Genomic DNA, 16,869 nt, shown 5'->3' on the forward strand with positions numbered 1-16,869 from the left:
CAAGCAGGGTTTACCTCCAATTCCTGTGTCTCAATGACCTTGGTCTACAGCTTTTGCTCCTCAGTCCCCAGCGGTCACGTGTGTGTGCATGTGTGTGTGTGTGTGTGTGTGTGTGTGTGTGTGTGTCACAGGCTTGGTTGTGCAGGCCTCTTCCGTGGGGCAGGATGTGGAGTTGAGGAATTCTGAATCTGCAGGAGGGTGGAAGTTTACAATTCAGGAGGACAATGGAATTTATAAACATGCCCTCTAAATAGTTCTAAGTCTTCTACCATCAAAATCTGCTTTAGTTACTCCCCCCACCCTACACCCTCCCCTTCTCAGCCTAGATTTTTAAAGCTCTTTGTCTGCCAGGCAAAACTCATTGTCACATAACCCCCTTTCCTATTTTTATGAGCTGTAGAGGTTTTTTTTTTTTTTTTTTTTTTTTTTTTTTTTTTTTTGCTGCCTGTCAGAGCTTGTGGGTGGTGCAAAGTCACCAGCCTTCAACACCCAAGGCCCAAGTTGCAGACAGAGGGCAAAGAGCCTTAAACCATGGAGGTTGGCCTGACCAGCCCTAGCCACTGGAGGTTTTGAAACCTTACAATTGTTCAAGCTCCCAGTTTGTGCCTCCTGTTTGGGGTGGTAAAAGGGGAGAGGCCAGGTCCATCTGGAAGGTGGCAGAGGAAGAAGAGATGGAAATAGCAGAAAGAGGGCCAGTCAAGGCCATTCTTCAGTGACCTTATCTCTGTGCAGGCCAAACTTCCTCCAGCTGCCCACCCCACCCTACCCTGGCTTTCAGAAGGCAAATCAAGGGGCTTGACACTAGGCCTGAGAGCAGTCCCACCTAGGCACCAGGGGACCTTGAGCAGCTTATAGCTTCTGTGTCTGCATTTCCACACTGCTGAAGTGGTCCTTCTGAATCCTTCCTGGTTGCTGGGAAGAGTAAATGGCATGATGTAGGAGGTCCTGGGGGCAGGGTTTCCTCTCTAAACCCAGGGCGTGGGGCCCTGGTCCGGATAGTCCCACCTGCCTCATGCTCCCAACCACCCCCAGCCCCAGGCTGAGAAAGAGCCGCCAGCCTGGCCGAGATCCGCGGCTCCTGAGAGACACCGAAAGAGGAGCAGAGCTGAAGGGTGACAGCGCCCGATGGAAAACTCGTCATCGTTGCCTCCCCGCCTCCCTCACCATCTCCAGTTCTGGAACAATCCACCTTCGTCTCTAAATGCTCCTCCTGCTCTGGTTCTCCAGCCTCTGGCCTAGTCTGACCTGTCTTCTGCGTCTTGTGCTGTTTTTCTTACCTGCCAGCCCCAGGGGTTCCCCAGGCTCAGTCTCTCCAGACCCCGATTCTCCTCCTCAGCCCCCTGCTTGACCTCTGTGCTCAGTTCAGAATCCTCCTCACAGGAGGTTTTGTGCTTTCACAAAAGCTCAGTTTGGCTTCACAGATCCTGTTGCTTAACCCCTTTAAAGACCTGTGTCTTAACTTACGGTAAAATACAAAGAGCATAAAAATTAACCATTTTAGTCATTTTTTGTGGGGAGCTGGGATTTAGCTCAGTGGTAGAGGAGTTGCCTAGCATGACCAAGGCCTGGGTTTGATCCCTAGTCTCTCCCTCTCTCCCTCTCTCTCTCTGAACTACACCTCAGTCTCATTAGAACCTTTTTTGGGGGGGACAGGGGAACTAAGGATTGAACCCAGAAGCACCTAACCACTGAGTCACATCCCTGGCCCTTTTTATATTTTATTAGAGACAGGGTCTCACTAAGTTGCTTAGGGCCTCTCTAGATTGTTGAGTCTGGCTTTGAACTTGCGATCCTCCTACCTCAGTCTCCTGAGCCTCTGAGATTACAGGCATGTGCCACCATGCCCAGCTATTTAAAAAATTTTTAAAGTGTAAAATTCAATGGTATCAAGTACATTCACATTATTACATAGCCACAGTCCATTTCCAGAATCTTGTGTGTGTGTGCGTGTGTGTGTGTGTGTGTGTGTGTGTGAATGTGTGTGTGAGTGTGTCAGTGGTACTGAGGATTGAACCCAGGGGTACCTTACCACTAAGTCACATCTCCAGCCCTATTTATTTTTTATTTTGAGACAGTGTCTTGCTGAGGCTGGCCTCAAACTTGCAATCCTCCTGCCTCAGCCTCTGGAATCACTGGGATTATAGGAATGGCACCACTGTGCCTGGCTCCAGAATTTTTTAAACTTCCCAAACTGAAACCCTGTCCCATTCAACAGTAACTCTCCATTGTCCTCTGCTCCAACCCCTGATAACCAGGGTTCTAATTTCTGTCTCTATGAATTTGACTCTTTTAGATACCTCATGTAAGTAGAATCACACAAACTTTTTTTTTTTAATGTTTTAATTGTTCTAATTAGTTATACAGGGCAGTAGACTGCATTTTGACACATTGAGCATAAATGGAGCACAACTTCTCATTCCTCTGGCTGTACATGGAGCAGAGTGACCCAGCAGTGTAATCATACATGTATATAGGGTAATAATGTCTGTCTCATTCCACGGTCCTTCCCATCCCCACACCCCCACCCTCCCCTCACTCCCCTCTGCACAATGCAAAGTTCCTTCATTCTTCCCTACCCCCCCCTACATGTTTTTTTTATTTGTTCTTTTTAGTTATACATGACAGTAGAATGTATTTTGACACATCATACATACACGGAGTATAACTTCCCATTCTTGTGGTTGTACATGCTGTGGAGTCACATTGGTTGTGTATTCGTATATGAACATAGAGAGTTTTGGCCACTCATTCTACTTTCTCATTCCCTTCCCCCAAGACTCTCCCATCCAATCCCATGAATCTCCCTCCCACCCTCTGCACCCCTGCCCCCACCTATTGTGAGAAAGCATCCGCATTCAGAGAGAACATTCAGCCTTTGGAATTTTGGGATTGGATTATTTTACTTAGCACAATAGTCTCCAGTTCCATCCATTTACCTACAAATGCCATAATTTCATTCTTCTTTATGGCTGATAATATTCCATTGTGTATATACCACATTTTCTTTATCCATTCATTTGTTGAAGGGCACATAGCTTAGCTATTGTGAATTAAGCTGTATAAACATGGTTGTGGCTGTGTTACTATATATGCTAATTTTAAGTCCTTTGTGTATAAACTGAGAAGTGGGATAACTGGGTCAAATGGTGGTTCCATTCCAAGTTTTTACTCAGCATGTTTTCAAGGCTCATCCATGTTGGAGCATGTATCAAATAATATTCTGAATAATATTCCATTGTATGTATACACCCCATTTTGTTTATTTATCTGTCGATGAATATTTGGGCTAACAAAGGCTAATGTGAATAATCCTGTCATGAACACTGAAGCCCCTACCTCCATTTCTTTTGTGTAGATACCTCAAAGTGGAATTTCTGGAACAGAAGGTAATTTTATGCTTGATTTTTTAATATGTATTCTCTTTATTTTGTTCATTTTTTTTAATATGGTGCTGAGGATCGAACCCAGTGCCTCACGCATTCTACCACTTGAGCCACATCCCCAGCCCCTTATGCTTGATTTTTAAAGGAACTTCCACACTATTTTCCATAGTCACTGCACCTGTCTTCATTCCCACAGAGCTCCATTTCTCTACATCCTTGCAAACACTTTTCTGGGTTTTTTGATAATAGCCATCCTAATGGGTGTGAAGGGGTTTTGGTTTGCATTTCCCTAATGATTAATGTTGCTGATTATTTTTTGCTGTGCTTATGATCTCTTTGCATATCCTCTTGAGAGAGATGTCTACTCAAATCCTTCTCCCTTCTTTGGATGTTGAGTTAGAGGATTGCTGAGTGCATGTCCTGAATATTAATCCCTTATCAGATTTGGATTTGCAAATATTTTCTCCAATTGTGTGGGCTGCCTTCTCACTCTGTTGATGAGGTCCTTGGATGCACAAAGGTTTTTAATTTTAATGAAGTTGAGTTTGTCTGTATTTGTTGTTGTTACCAGGCTTTTGGTGTCGTAACCAAGAAATCATTGCCAAATCCAATGTCATTAAACATTTCCCCAATGTTTTCTTCTAAAAAAATTTTTTTATAGCGTTTGCTTTTTTGTTTTGGCCTTAGAGGCATCTTTAGTTATTGTATTTGGCATAGAGACCTGTATTTTAAGTTACTTTCAGATTGCTGAGTTCTGTCCTTCCTCCGTGTGGCCTGCTCCATTCACCGTGTCTTAAGTTTAACCCAGGCTCTGGAGCCGGACAATTTGGATTTGAGCTTCCCCTCCACACTTCTGCTAATTTGTGTGACTGTGAGCACGTTTCTCAGCCTCTCTATGCATGTGAAACGGGACGTTGACCATGTGCCCATTTCATGGGTTTGTTGAGGATTTTGATACTGAAAGCCCCTAATGGTGCCCAGCACCTGGACAGTACTTGTGCTGGTTGTTACAGTCCCTCCTGGCACCAGATTTTCTCCTCTAGTCAACAATAAACTTGACCTATGAGCCACCCTCACTGAGTTAGAAAAGGCTTCTGGCAAGATTTCATGCGCACACTTGCTTCTTGCGGGTCCCCTTAGAAAGAGAATCAGAACTTGCCTCCCAGCTCCATGGAAGTGACGCTTCCACCCCCAAGGAGGTGACCAGCAGGTGCAGACAGCAAGGCTACAGCTCTGTGCATGGAGGACCCCCCCCCCCCGTGGTTGTGGTTGCAGGGCTTCACCCCCACTCACTGCCACCTCCAGCATCCGAGTCATCTTTCTTAGTTTCCAGCTAAGCTCTGCTTTCTTCATTTTCAAAATACTGTGCTTTACCAGGCATAGCTATGTGCTTGAATCAGGAGGAGGGACTTTCCTGTGACCTCAATCGATCAGTTTAGCTAGAGGTGTCACCGATTTTTTTTCCTTCTGTGTGTGTGCGTGAGCGCATGTGTTTTGCACTTTTTTTTTAAACTATCTGGTCAGTTTTTGTGGCCATGGTGTTGACCTATGTGAAGGGGTGGATGGTCCTGAGCTGAGGTGACTAAAGGGGACACAGAATAGAGGGTTCTGTGAGTAAAGGGAAGTGAGTCTGAGGAAGGAATCCTGAGGTAGGGCAGACTATATGTGTCAGAGTACTGGGGAGTCACCAAGGGCCACCAAATTGCTGAGTGCTGTGGTGGGTGCTGAAATCAGGCTCAGGTACTCACAGACACACACCTTGAATGAAGTCGCTGGTCACCCCTCTGCACACCCCACACGGCCCTCCGCCTCCTATGCCTGTGCTGGCTGCACGCTCAGCGTCAGGCTCTCCCTATAGACGCAGGTAGGAAGGGTCCTACACAGCCTAGGGATGGTCACATGTCCCATGAGAGACATAAAGGCTCCAAATGTGAACATACGAGGTGCAGTCAGGAAAACCTAGGAAGACAACTGGGTTCCAGAGTCTAAAGACTGAGAAATGTCACTTCCATCCATCTATCCATCATCCCTCCCTCCCTCCCTCCATCCATCCATCATCCCACTCACCTACTCAGGAGGGATCCTACCCTGTGGAGAAGGGGGTCTCATCAATTCCTGGTCAATACCCATGGATGAAGTGACTAAGTAGAGTAACAAGTTCAAACTCCAGAGTCCCGTGTTCTCCTCTTGGCTCTGCCATCAGCTGGCCAGGTGAACCAGGTCATATGGTTCGACTGTTCTAGACCTCAGTCTCCTCATCTATAAAATGGGGACAGTTGCACCAGAAGGCAGGTGGGGAATTTCCAGTTCTAACATTCCATGGCTGACCCTGTGGCCCCTGATGTCACAATATGGAGCTGGCTCGTGATTGGCCCATAGCCTCCTCCAGCTCTGCTGTTCTCTTGGTCATGGGAACAAGATGGACTCGCCCTGGACCTTACCTACTTGTGCTCCTCTGTTACGGACAGCTCTTGCCATGGCTCATGACTGTGGGTGATCAAAGCTTAGGTGCGGCTGGGACCTGAAGGAGCGTGGGACCAGAGAAGGGGACTGGGCAGGGGCAGGCCTCCCCAGACCACATGATGCCCATCCCCTTCCCTGCAGATGAGTTCTACAACGAGACTGAGGCAAAGCTGTTCCTGCAGTTTTATGAGCAAACAGCCCAGGTTGTGTTGAACCAGTTCATGGAGGCTGCTTGGAACTATGTCACCAACATCACCAAGAAAAATCGGGAGGATATGGTATGGTACCACCTCCCCCCCAGTCCTTCTGAATCCTCTTGCTCTTCTCAGGGGTCTTGGGAGGTTGGGGACCCTACTTCCTGCCCCCTTTCCAGAGCTAGAGGAAAGAGGGAAACCCCAAAGCACATGTTAAAGCTAATTGCAAACTCCAGGCCCCTTGGTGGCTCAGACTTTCTCTGCATAAGAATCTGTGGCTTCTTTTCACTTGTAAATCTTACCTTCTTGCTTCTAGGGATCCAGGCTTTCTCCCTCTTCCTCTTAGCAAATCTTCACTATTTCTGGACCATTCAAGTGGGCTTTGGGAGGGGGTTGGGGTGCTCGACATGGGATGCTTATACCTTCCCCTGACCTGACACGACAAATACAGTGACCCTCTTTCCAGCTGCACAAGGAGTTGGAGAGGTCCCAGGTCATGGTGTACTTCGGCAGCCGGGCCCGCCTGTTTAAGATCGCCCAGTTCCAGGACCCGGTCGTGAAGCGCATGCTGAGTAAGCTGCTGGACATAGGCAAGGCGGCCTTGCCCAAGGACGAGCTCTGGGAGGTGATGGATAGAGCCCCAGGCCTCCAGGCACACGCTCCCCCACCCCAGGGGTGGGTGGGTCAGGCCTGGTGGGGGAGCCAGCGTGTCTGGGGCAGGAGGGGGTTGGCGGGGACCAGAACTTCCTCTGGAGGTGGGAGCTTCAGGCAGGCCCACTTCTCCTGGCTGGTGGGGCTAGTGCTGGGAGTGGGCCCAAGGGCACAGGCCTGCCCTGGGTGACACCTGCCCCCCCAGTACAACAAGCTTCTGGCCTACATGGAGACGGCATACAGTATGGCCCAGGTGTGCCTGGATGAGGGGCCCTGCCTGCCCCTGGAGCCTGGTAAGCACCCAACCCTGCCCCTTCAATGGGCCTCCCAACCCAAACTGTGTTCTCTTGGTCAGGGACTGGCACCCAGGGAGGCTGAGGGCAGAGGAAGGTACACCGGGTCCCACACAGCTCCTTTTCTGGGCCCAGACCTCCAAGAAATCATGGCCCACTCCAGGGACCAGAAGGAGCTGTTGTGGGCCTGGCAAGGCTGGCGGGATGCTGTGGGTCGCCAGCTTCGTCCCATCTTCGAGCGCTACGTAATCCTCAGCAACAAGGCCGCGCGGCTCAACGGTGAGCAGGTTGGACCAGTCCCAGGGCAACACTCAGGAAGGGACAAAGCTGAGTCTGCAGAGGCCCAGAGAGGGTCTGGAGCTGGGCTTTCCAAATAGTGGTAAAGCACCTAATGTGTGCTGGGTACTGCAGAAGTTCTCAAACTACGTGGGTAAAGATAAACAGATGGCCCTGGTGGGGAGGTGATTGTGTTCAATTGAACACTCATGTCTGGTACCACTTGGGATGGTCTCGCAGAGGAAGGAGCTGCCCAGGGAGGGAATGAGGAGACGCTGGCTCCAGATATGGGGTCAGAGAAGGTTTCTGATGTTCACACAGAAAGATGGGCAAGAGCCACACAAGCCAGGGCAAAAGAGCATCCCAGGCAGATGTTCCCATGGGGAGGGAGCTGGCATTTTGGAGGATCTGAAATAAACCCACATGGTCACTGGGCTACGGTTAAGGGGGCTTCAGGCAGGGTGGAAGAAGACAGGGTCTAGCAGGCATGACTTGGAGCTCACGTTGTGGGCTTCACTCGATACTTTTCGTCTTTGATCTGACAACGTGCACAGCGGCCTTGGGAGGTAGTGTTTTCATTTTGCAGATGAAGACTCCAAGGTTGAGTGGCTTCCCTGGAAGGCGGCGGGGTGTCCGGCCTCTCAAGGCCAGGGTGGAAAGGTAGTGAGCACCTGGTGGGTCCCCTCTCCTGTTCCAGGCTACAAAGACATGGGGGCTTTGTGGCGCTCCAAGTATGAGGATGAGACCCTGGAGCAAGACCTGGAGCAGCTCTTCCAGGAGCTGAAGCCGCTCTATCTGAACCTGCATGCCTACGTGCGCCGCTCCCTGCACCGCCACTATGGGCCCGATATCATCGACGTGAGGGGGCCCATCCCTGCTCACCTGCTAGGTAAAGGCCCAGCCGGTGGCAGAGGCAGGCGCTCAATAAGCAGGGAGACCACTGTCCCCTTCTCTTAGCACCTCCACTCCCCTTCCAGGGAACATGTGGGCTCAGTCATGGGTCAACATCCTAGACCTGGTCTTGCCCTTCCCCAAGAAACCCCCTGAGGACATCACGAAGATCATGAAAGGCCAGGTCAGTTCTTGGCCTGTGGGTGTGCCCACCCTCCAGCACCCCTGAGCAAATAGGGCAGTGCCCACGCACCCTCTTCCCCACAGCGCTGGAAGCCTGGGAAAATGTTTGAAGAGGCTGAAAAATTTTTTACCTCCTTGGGGATGCTGGCCACCCCACCTGATTTCTGGAAAAAGTCCATGTTGGAGAGACCACCCGATGGGCGGGAAGTGGAGTGCCAAACCTCTGCCTGGGACTTCTACAATGGCAAAGACTTCAGGTGCCCGCCACCAGCATGGCCTGCAATCAGCACCACACCCCCAACCTGTACTGTCCCACTGCCCACATCGTCTTGTCGCAGGCAGCCTGGGCGAGGAGTGGGCCATGGAAGAGATGGAACAGGGAGGGGGAATGAGATCTGGGAGCACAGAAGGGGAGATGGATATGAAAGCCACCACCTTGGTCACTGGTTGGATATGGGACCTGGAGAGGAAAAGACAGAACTCAAGGTTCTTCTGATCTCCTGCCCATCCACCCCATCCCTTTAATAAGAGCCTGAATGGAGAAGCCGCCTGTTCTGTCCAGAGCATCCCATGCCCCTTGACCTCTGCCCTTTCATCCTAGGGTAAAGAAGTGCACCGAAGTGAACATAGAAGATCTGCTGTCCATCTTCCACCAGATGGGCCATATCCAGTACTTCTTACAGTACAAGAACCTCTCCATCCTCTTCCGAGAAGGCGCCAATCCTGCCTTTGGAGAGGCGGTGGGGTCGATGGTCACCCTCTCAGCCTCCTCCTATCAGCATCTGCTTAACAGAGGCCTGCTCAGCCAGCAGCATCAGGACTCAGGTGCTGGGGACCAAGGAGAAAGAAGGAGGGCAGCCTGAGTCTGGGGGACAGAGGTGTCCAGACAAGGCTAAAGGAAGAGAGAGTCCAGGAGCCACCGTCTGATCACCTTTTCCCTGTCCCCAGAGGAGGAGGTCAACTTCCTAATGGGCATTGCTCTGGACAAGATCCCCTTCATCCCCTTCGGCTATATGATAGATAGGTTTCGTTGGAAGATCTTTGATGGCACCATCCAAAAGGACATCTACAACCAGGAGTGGTGGAACTTCAGGTAGGGAAGGCAGTGGTGCTGGGCTCTCCGCTCCATCCTCACCCCCGGATAGGGGTCCTCACCACTGCCAGAGGGTGCTGCTGGTCTCTCTTTTGGAAGCAGAACGAAGGGTGCAACTTTGGTGCCCTAAGGGCCAGGGAAGCCCCAGGGCAGTGTGGACTGTTTGCTGTCATCAGATAAATGTATCCATGATGTAGTGGGTGGAGCCAGGATGGGCCACCACAAGACCTCATTCTGTCACCTCAACCTGTCACCAGCACTGAGCAAGTGTAGGCTTCAATCTCATCTGTGAAAATGAGGACCCCAGCGGTGGTCCCACCTGCTTCCAGGGTGACTGGGAAGCTGCGTTTCTCTGAGAACACAGCACTGACCACCAGGCAGGCCCCTGCACCTCTCTCCCTTCCTCTTCCTACAGTGGGGCCAGAAGAGGGGATTACGGGGCCTAAGCATTTCCTCTCAGGAAATCGTTTCCACCACCTGGACACGCATGCACACCTGCCAGGGGCTTAGCATCCTCGGGCTGCCAAAGGAGCCCTCCCCAGTCAGGCACATCATTTGATTCAATAACAAATGCCCATGACCAGGGCATCTCCACATCCACCAGGCCCCAGATTGACTGGCTCAAGTCTGGTGAACACAGGGAGGTGTGAGCCTGCAGGTCTTCCTAGTGACTACTGCAGTCCTGCAGTCTGTTCCTCATCTCTAAGCCTTGGTCTCCTCATTTGTAAAATGGGAACACTAGTAATACCACACTGCAGGGGTTTCTGTTTTCTTCTTGCACTACTTACCAGATGAAACGGCCTGTTTCCCGGTCTGTAATCCACTGCCTCCCATCACCAGGATGGAGACGGATACAAACAGGAACTTGGCCTTACTTGTTCTCTTGATGACACCTCCCCAGAGACCCGATTGATTCCCAATCTCACGTCTTTTCACTCAATGAATGAAGACATATTGGCCAGCCTGGTCCAGTTTTGATGGACATACAAATGCTTTGAAGAAGAAAAGGCTCTGAGAACCTTCCAGGTACCATGAGCAAGCCTCTGTCTTTCTCCTACCAGGTTGAAGTACCAGGGCCTGTGCCCCCCTATTCCTCGGTCAGAGGATGACTTTGACCCGGGTGCCAAGTTCCACATTTCTGCCAGCATGCCTTACATAGGGTAAGGGCCTGGGTGCTATCAGCAGAACCAGCTCTGGGAGGTGAGATTTGGGGGGGCATGGTGACTCGGCCCAGCATCTCTAGGTTCAAACATCTCCTGCGGCCCTGCCCACCTCTTCCCTTCAGATGGCACAGCCTTCTTAGGGCTGTGCCCTGGGATCCTTTGAACTTTCCCATCAGATCCTGTATAATGGGAATATTCTACACCATCCCTGCTGTCCCCTAGAGGAGGGGAAGAAGAGGGAGGTGAGGGTTGGGGTGATTGTCAGGAAGGTCGAGAAGGAGAGCCTCCAATCTTATAGGGCCTGTCCAAGGTGGTGACTGCTGACAAGGGCCACTGTGTGTCAGAGCTGCCAGGCCCCATGTGGTCTTGGGCTCCCCTGCTTGACCCCACTTCCCAGCCTGCCCTCACATTCCAGGTACTTCATCAGCCTAGTGCTTCAGTTCCAATTCCATGAAGCCTTGTGCAAGGCCGCAGGCCACATGGGACCACTGCACCAGTGTAACATCTATAACTCCAAGATGGCTGGGAAGATCCTAGGGTGAGTGCCCGCCTCCCTCATTTGTCCTCTACTCTCCATCTTCCTCACAGGGAGTCCCGCTCCAGGCTCTCTCGTCTCCGCTGGCCACCCTGGGTTCCCTAGGCAGAGCTTCACTGGGTGGACATTCCAGTGAAAATTCTTCCTTGTGTCAGACTGCAGTCTGTCCTACATTAATTGAAGCCCATTTCCTCTTGTTTATCCTCCTGTGGCCAAACAGGCTATTTTGCCCCTCTGGCTAACACTGGCGCATGCACATACACAGGAGCACATGCACGACACCAGTGTCCCAGGAAGAGAGCCAGTGCTGGAGCCCTGTCTTGACCTTTTATTTTCTACCTGAATCTCCTTACTCGTCCCTTTTGCAGTGCCCAATTGTCCCCTCAGCAGCATTTGAGGCAACAGTGGATGCACTCTGCTCTTCCCACCTTTCCATGAAGTGCTCGTCCAGTTCCTAGACTAATCCAAGTTGCTCTCGCACCAGTCTCTTGGCTTGCTTCTGATCAGCCTGTGGTCCACTTTGATCCCCCAGTCTTTTCTCCCTACACTTGCTATTTAGCTCAGCCTTTTCATGCCTGCCTCTGTGGCATGAGGGTTTTTTTGTTGTTGTTGTTTGTTTAATTCCGTCCTGAAGCAAACTTGGAAGGGTTTGGGGGCCTAAATTGAAAATATAGAACATTCTTGCAACGGTCCAGGCTCTCTGATGAGTATTCTTACCATGCATAATGTTAGTTACTCTTAATTTTATAAAGTGGACATTATTACCCATCCACCTTTTACAAACTATGAAACAGAAGGTCAGAGAGGTGACATGATTGTGTGCCATTCGATATAGCAAGAAGCAAAGTCATGCTTTGAAACCAGAACTACTCCAAAACACAAGGTCTTTCACACCATTTCTTCCATCCAAAGACACAGGCCCTTATGGAGAGATTTGGCCCAGGTCTAATGGTTCTAAGATCAACACCCCAACCAATGAGATGCAGAGTCCACCGGCTGCCCTGGTCTTTTTCCTCTTGATTTCTACTGATGTTAATGTGTTCATTCTGATAATTGGTAAAGGTCACCTGGAGTTTTATTCCTGTCTCCCAGAGGATTAGCAACCCCACATAACTTGGTATCCTTTGCATATTTAATGAGCATATTTGTGATTCCACCATGAACTTTGTCTGTGATCACCAGGCCAGATGTGTTGCAGGACTGGTCCCCTGGACCTTGAGCTGTACTTTCCATGGCTACCATCCCCTACCCTTTCATACCACAGGGGTTTGTTTTAGCTGGTGGCCTAGCTTTTCCCATTTCTGAATGTGTTGAACATAAGGCACCTCTGTCATCTGCATTCACGTCTCTGGCTGCCCATCATGTGTTCATTTAGCAAATGTTTACTTGTGCCAGTGCCAACCAGCAGCCTTGCACTCAGCAAAGGGCAATGGATGAAATCAATAAATTTAGAAAGGGGCTATAGCAATAGGAAAGGCCTTAGTGGACATGCAAAGAGGCTTAGGAGGTCTGCCAGGGGACCAGGAAGGGATCTCTGTACCCAAATGGAGTGTGCAAGAAGTAACAGACCTGTTTTCTTTACTTTGACTCCCTATTTTTTTTTTTTTTTTTTTTTTTGGTACTGGGGCTTGAATCCAGGGATGCTTTACCACTGAGCTACATCCCAGCCATTTTTACTTTTTTTTTTTTTTTTAATTGCTAAGTTGTTGAGACAGGCCTGAAACTTGACATCCACCTGCCACAGCCTCCTGAGGTACTGGGATGACAGGCGTGCACCACTGTGCCCAGTTTACACCAGCTCACTTTTAACCACCCCTCTTTATCCCACCTGCTTGGTGGGACTTTTAGCTTCAGGCATTCTCACCATTTCCCTCCTCCCCCCGCCCACCCCAGTGCACAGGGCTCCCAGGGTGCACTAGGCTTCACTCCTTGTGGCCAGTCTCTCACTGTTGCTCGCCAGTCCTCCTGCATCACCGTCCAGATCCCTGTTCTGGGAAGACCTGAATCCCAGGTGTAGGACTTGGAACACCATTTTCTGGACAGTGGGCTCTGCAGGGGACAGAGGAGGTGAGGATTTTGCAGGGATGTGGGCGTGGCAAGCAGGTGTTATTGGGTGAAGTCCACTTGGTCCACAGAACATTATGCCAATCACTGAAATGAGGAATTTGGCAAATTAGAGTTTATTCACAGAGCATCAAGTGTGAGAAAGGAGACCCATGTCTCAAATCTGCCTCCCTGAGGACACGTGGGGAAAGGTGACTGAAGGTTAGCTAAGAGGAGAAGTGGGTTAAGTCTAGAGGTTTTATTCGGGTTTTCCCTCAGTTTCACAGAGGGGTGGAGAGAAGAAGAGATTCTAGGCTACTCTTGCCAAACATACCTTTTTTTTTTTTTTTTCCTTTCTGGTTTTAAGATGGATCTCACTATGTTGCCCAGGTTGGTCTTGAACTGCTGGGCTCAGGCAATTCTCCTGCCTCAGCCTCCTGAGTAATTAATTTCCTCCTGGAAATTAAGGTGCACGCCACCATACCAGCTTGCCTCAAGTAGCTTAAAATTTGATTTTGCTACTTCCTATGTGCAAATCCCCTGGACCAGGCTCCAGCCTTGTTCTTTTGGAAATGGAGGATCCAAGTGGACCTCTAAGTTCCCAAAGTCTGCCTACCTCCTGCACCCTGCCACGGTAGGCCTGACCTTGTCCATTGATACGCTGCTGTTACTTTGTAGTTGGGCATTCCAAGAAATGCCCATCTGCAAGCTTTGCAGCCCTCTGTCCTCTGTGCAGCCCACATGGGCCACTGGTGAGTTACAGACTTTGTCCTCACAGGCTGAAGAGTGTTTTTAAGTAAGCAGACTCTTGTTGGGCACGGTGACACATGCCTGTAATCCCAGCAGCTCAGGAGGCTGAGGCAGGAGGATCATGAGTTCAAAACCAGCCACAGCAAAAGTGAGGTGCTAAGCAATTCAGTGAGACCCTGTCTCTAAATCAAATACAAAATAGGGCTGGGGACGTGGCTCAGTGGTCAAGTGCCCCTGATTCAACTCCTGGTTCCCCAAAAAAAGAAAAAAAAAGTAAGCAGATTCTCAGTGGATGAAGTTCTCCCATCAGCTTCTTCCTTTTACCCAGGATCTGGCGTCTAATATACTCCTCTCACCAAGTTTTTTTTTTTTTTTTTTTTTGCTTTTTATTTCTTTTCTTCCAATCTTGGTAACTCTTTACCTTCATTTCTCTGTATTCCTAACTACACTCTTCTCCAGTGATTTCAGCCAAGAATATGCTGACCTTTACTTTCCCCTCATTCCTTCCCAGTTGCTTATTAAGAGATGTGTGTCATGTTTGCAGGCTACAAAGTCCTCCTTCATCACTATCTGGTGTACTCCTCACCGTGATGAAGGGCGGGTACTCATGGGGCCCATTTTACTGATGAGGAACTGAGGCTGAGAGAGGTTTTAAGTTGTGTTCCTGAGGTTCTGTGGCCCATAAGTAAGCACTTCTGGGTTTAGAATATGGTGACCTCTGGGCCCCCAGACCCCACTTCTTTCCTGGTCAGATCAGGGACCAACAGGTTAAAAAGGACCAACATCTACCCACTGCTGCTCTGCAGGGAGCCTGGGGTTAGGAGCCGGGAAACCTGGCTTCAGCACACCCTGTACCCCCCACCGTGAGGACAGTGTGCCGAGCTGAAGGCTCTACCACCTGCCACCAATAATGGGTGTGCCTGAAGACAGAGCTGACATTTGTGCAGTACTGCAGGTGACACACAGAGACCTTTCCTGCTCATGAGCTCTTGAACTTTCCCAAGCCTTACCTGTGAGATCAGAAAGCTGAAAAGCTAACTCTACCTACTGTCCCTGGGCACCTCGCAGGGAACAGTAGCTCAGACTTCATGCCTATTTGAGTCCAGGAGAATAACAATGATCATTAGTGCTGATAAACAGCAGCAGCAGCAGCAATCATTGCCTCTATTTATTGCCTCTAGGCACTGCAGCAACACTGTGAGGTAGATACTATTATTATCTCCATTTTATGGATGTGAAAACTGAGGCTCAGACAGGTTAGGTTACCTACCCAAGAACCCACAGCTAATTAGTGACAGAATTGAGATTCAAACTCACCTGAGTTTTATTTCAAAGCTGGCTATCATACCCGCTATGCTGAGCTCTATGGGAAGACTCTGGCTGGCAAAGTCCTGGGGCCAGGGTTGAGTTTACTGAGGAGTTCCAGCAGCACCTGCTGACACCCTCACATGGCCTCACAGTTGTCCTCACGCCCCCAGGGATGTCCTGAAGGTGGGCTCAAGCAAGCCCTGGCCACAGGTCCTAAAGGAGCTGACTGGGAAGTCCAAGGTGTCTTCGGAGGCTCTCCTGAGCTACTTCAAGCCACTGCTGAACTGGCTGGTGACCGAGAATGTGCAGCAGGGGGAAATCCTGGGCTGGCCAGACTTCGGCTGTACCTTCCCAGGTTGGATAATCTGACCCTTCTCCCAACTCTGGTGCAGCCCAAGGCCCCACACTGCCCTGCCCTGGGACAGCCCCTACTCTCACCTTAACATCTACAGCCTGGCTTGAGCTGGCCCAGCAGTGCTGCTGGGGGGCCCTCTTTGTACCAGACCTGGTGCAGCCTCAGCCATGACCACAAAACTCAGTTTTCCCAGCCCCCAACTCAGTTGCTTCCTGGCACACAAGCCAGCTAGACTGTCAGGCTGGCATCTGAGTAGAGGGTTAACACCTTACCTCCTGACTGGGCTCCATGGGCTATGTTGCCCTACCCACATCCATCTTCTCCTTCTCTTCCTTCTACTCTTCTTTCTCACCCTCCTTCTGGGGCAATGCCCTTTCTTGTGACCTGAGAAGAGAGAAGGTCAGTGGCTGTCAGATCTTCCCCGACAGCCACAGGGGGCCCCAAGTTCCCCTCCCCAGACTCATCTTCTCTGTGAGACCATCTTGTCTTCCACAGAAAGAAGAAAACCTAAGGCGGCATTCCTGAGCATGGAGTTGGAGCCTAAGGCAGCCAGGTCCGGGCAGTGGGTGCTGCTGATCCTATGCATTATCATGTTCCTGATGATCCTGGGGTTGGCCTCCAGGCTATTCATCATGGAAAAACAGTCAGCGAACAAAGACTCTTCAGACAACACTGAGACAGGCAACACCAACTTCCTGTGTGTACCCATGGAGCCCCACCAGGCTGCCCGAGGACAGTGGCTGCTGCTGGGCCTCTGTCTTATCCTGATGCTGTGCTCAATTATTTTGACTATTCGGATCTTCACATGGCAGAACTAGAAGCCTCCGTGGATGAAATCTGATGGTTGGGGCGCAGACTAGCCACCAGTCAGACTGGTAAAGTTGTGGGGCAGGAGGAGGGCAGTCAAGCCAGGGAGGGTGAGGTAGCAGGGAGGGGAAGTCTGCAAGCATAGTGCCCAATTGTGATTGGGTGCAACTGTGGCAGATCTGGGGTACGTGTGGCATTCTGATTGTGTGTTTGCAAACTGGTGTGTGACGCCATGTGCACAGGTGACCAACTGTGATTCCATGTGTGCTTTGGGTTCCAGGCCAACCCCCTTTCTCCAAGGGGCTCAGGAACTATGGTTTTAGTGACTCAGTGGCTGTCTCCCTCCAAACCGTCCCCGTCACAAGTCATGCCCAGAAGTGATTCTTCACATAGCCTTGTTTAGTTCAGGAGCCCAGCTACCGGGCTTGGTTGGAGCTGCAGGACTCAAGGAATCTCTGCTCTGGTTAGAAAAAGGACTCTG

The 16,869-nt window shown here is 50.4% G+C and overlaps 1 protein-coding gene across 1 annotated transcript; it reads left to right on the forward strand.

Moving 5' to 3' along the window:
* The first annotated feature begins 5,866 nt into the window (after nt 1-5,866).
* Nucleotides 5,867-16,399, forward strand: LOC113192200 (angiotensin-converting enzyme-like protein Ace3). Its single transcript, XM_026402257.2, has 14 exons — nt 5,867-5,891; nt 5,988-6,124; nt 6,507-6,665; nt 6,897-6,984; nt 7,120-7,263; nt 7,958-8,149; nt 8,238-8,335; nt 8,419-8,591; nt 8,936-9,159; nt 9,283-9,427; nt 10,489-10,587; nt 11,006-11,128; nt 15,397-15,581; nt 16,077-16,399. The coding sequence occupies exons 1-14, from the start codon at nt 5,867-5,869 to the stop codon at nt 16,397-16,399; spliced, it is 2,115 nt and encodes a 704-aa protein (XP_026258042.2).
* Nucleotides 16,400-16,869: the final 470 nt, after the last annotated feature.

Source organism: Urocitellus parryii, chromosome 7 (genome assembly GCF_045843805.1).
Source record: "Urocitellus parryii isolate mUroPar1 chromosome 7, mUroPar1.hap1, whole genome shotgun sequence".
Taxonomy (NCBI): Eukaryota; Metazoa; Chordata; class Mammalia; order Rodentia; family Sciuridae; genus Urocitellus; species Urocitellus parryii.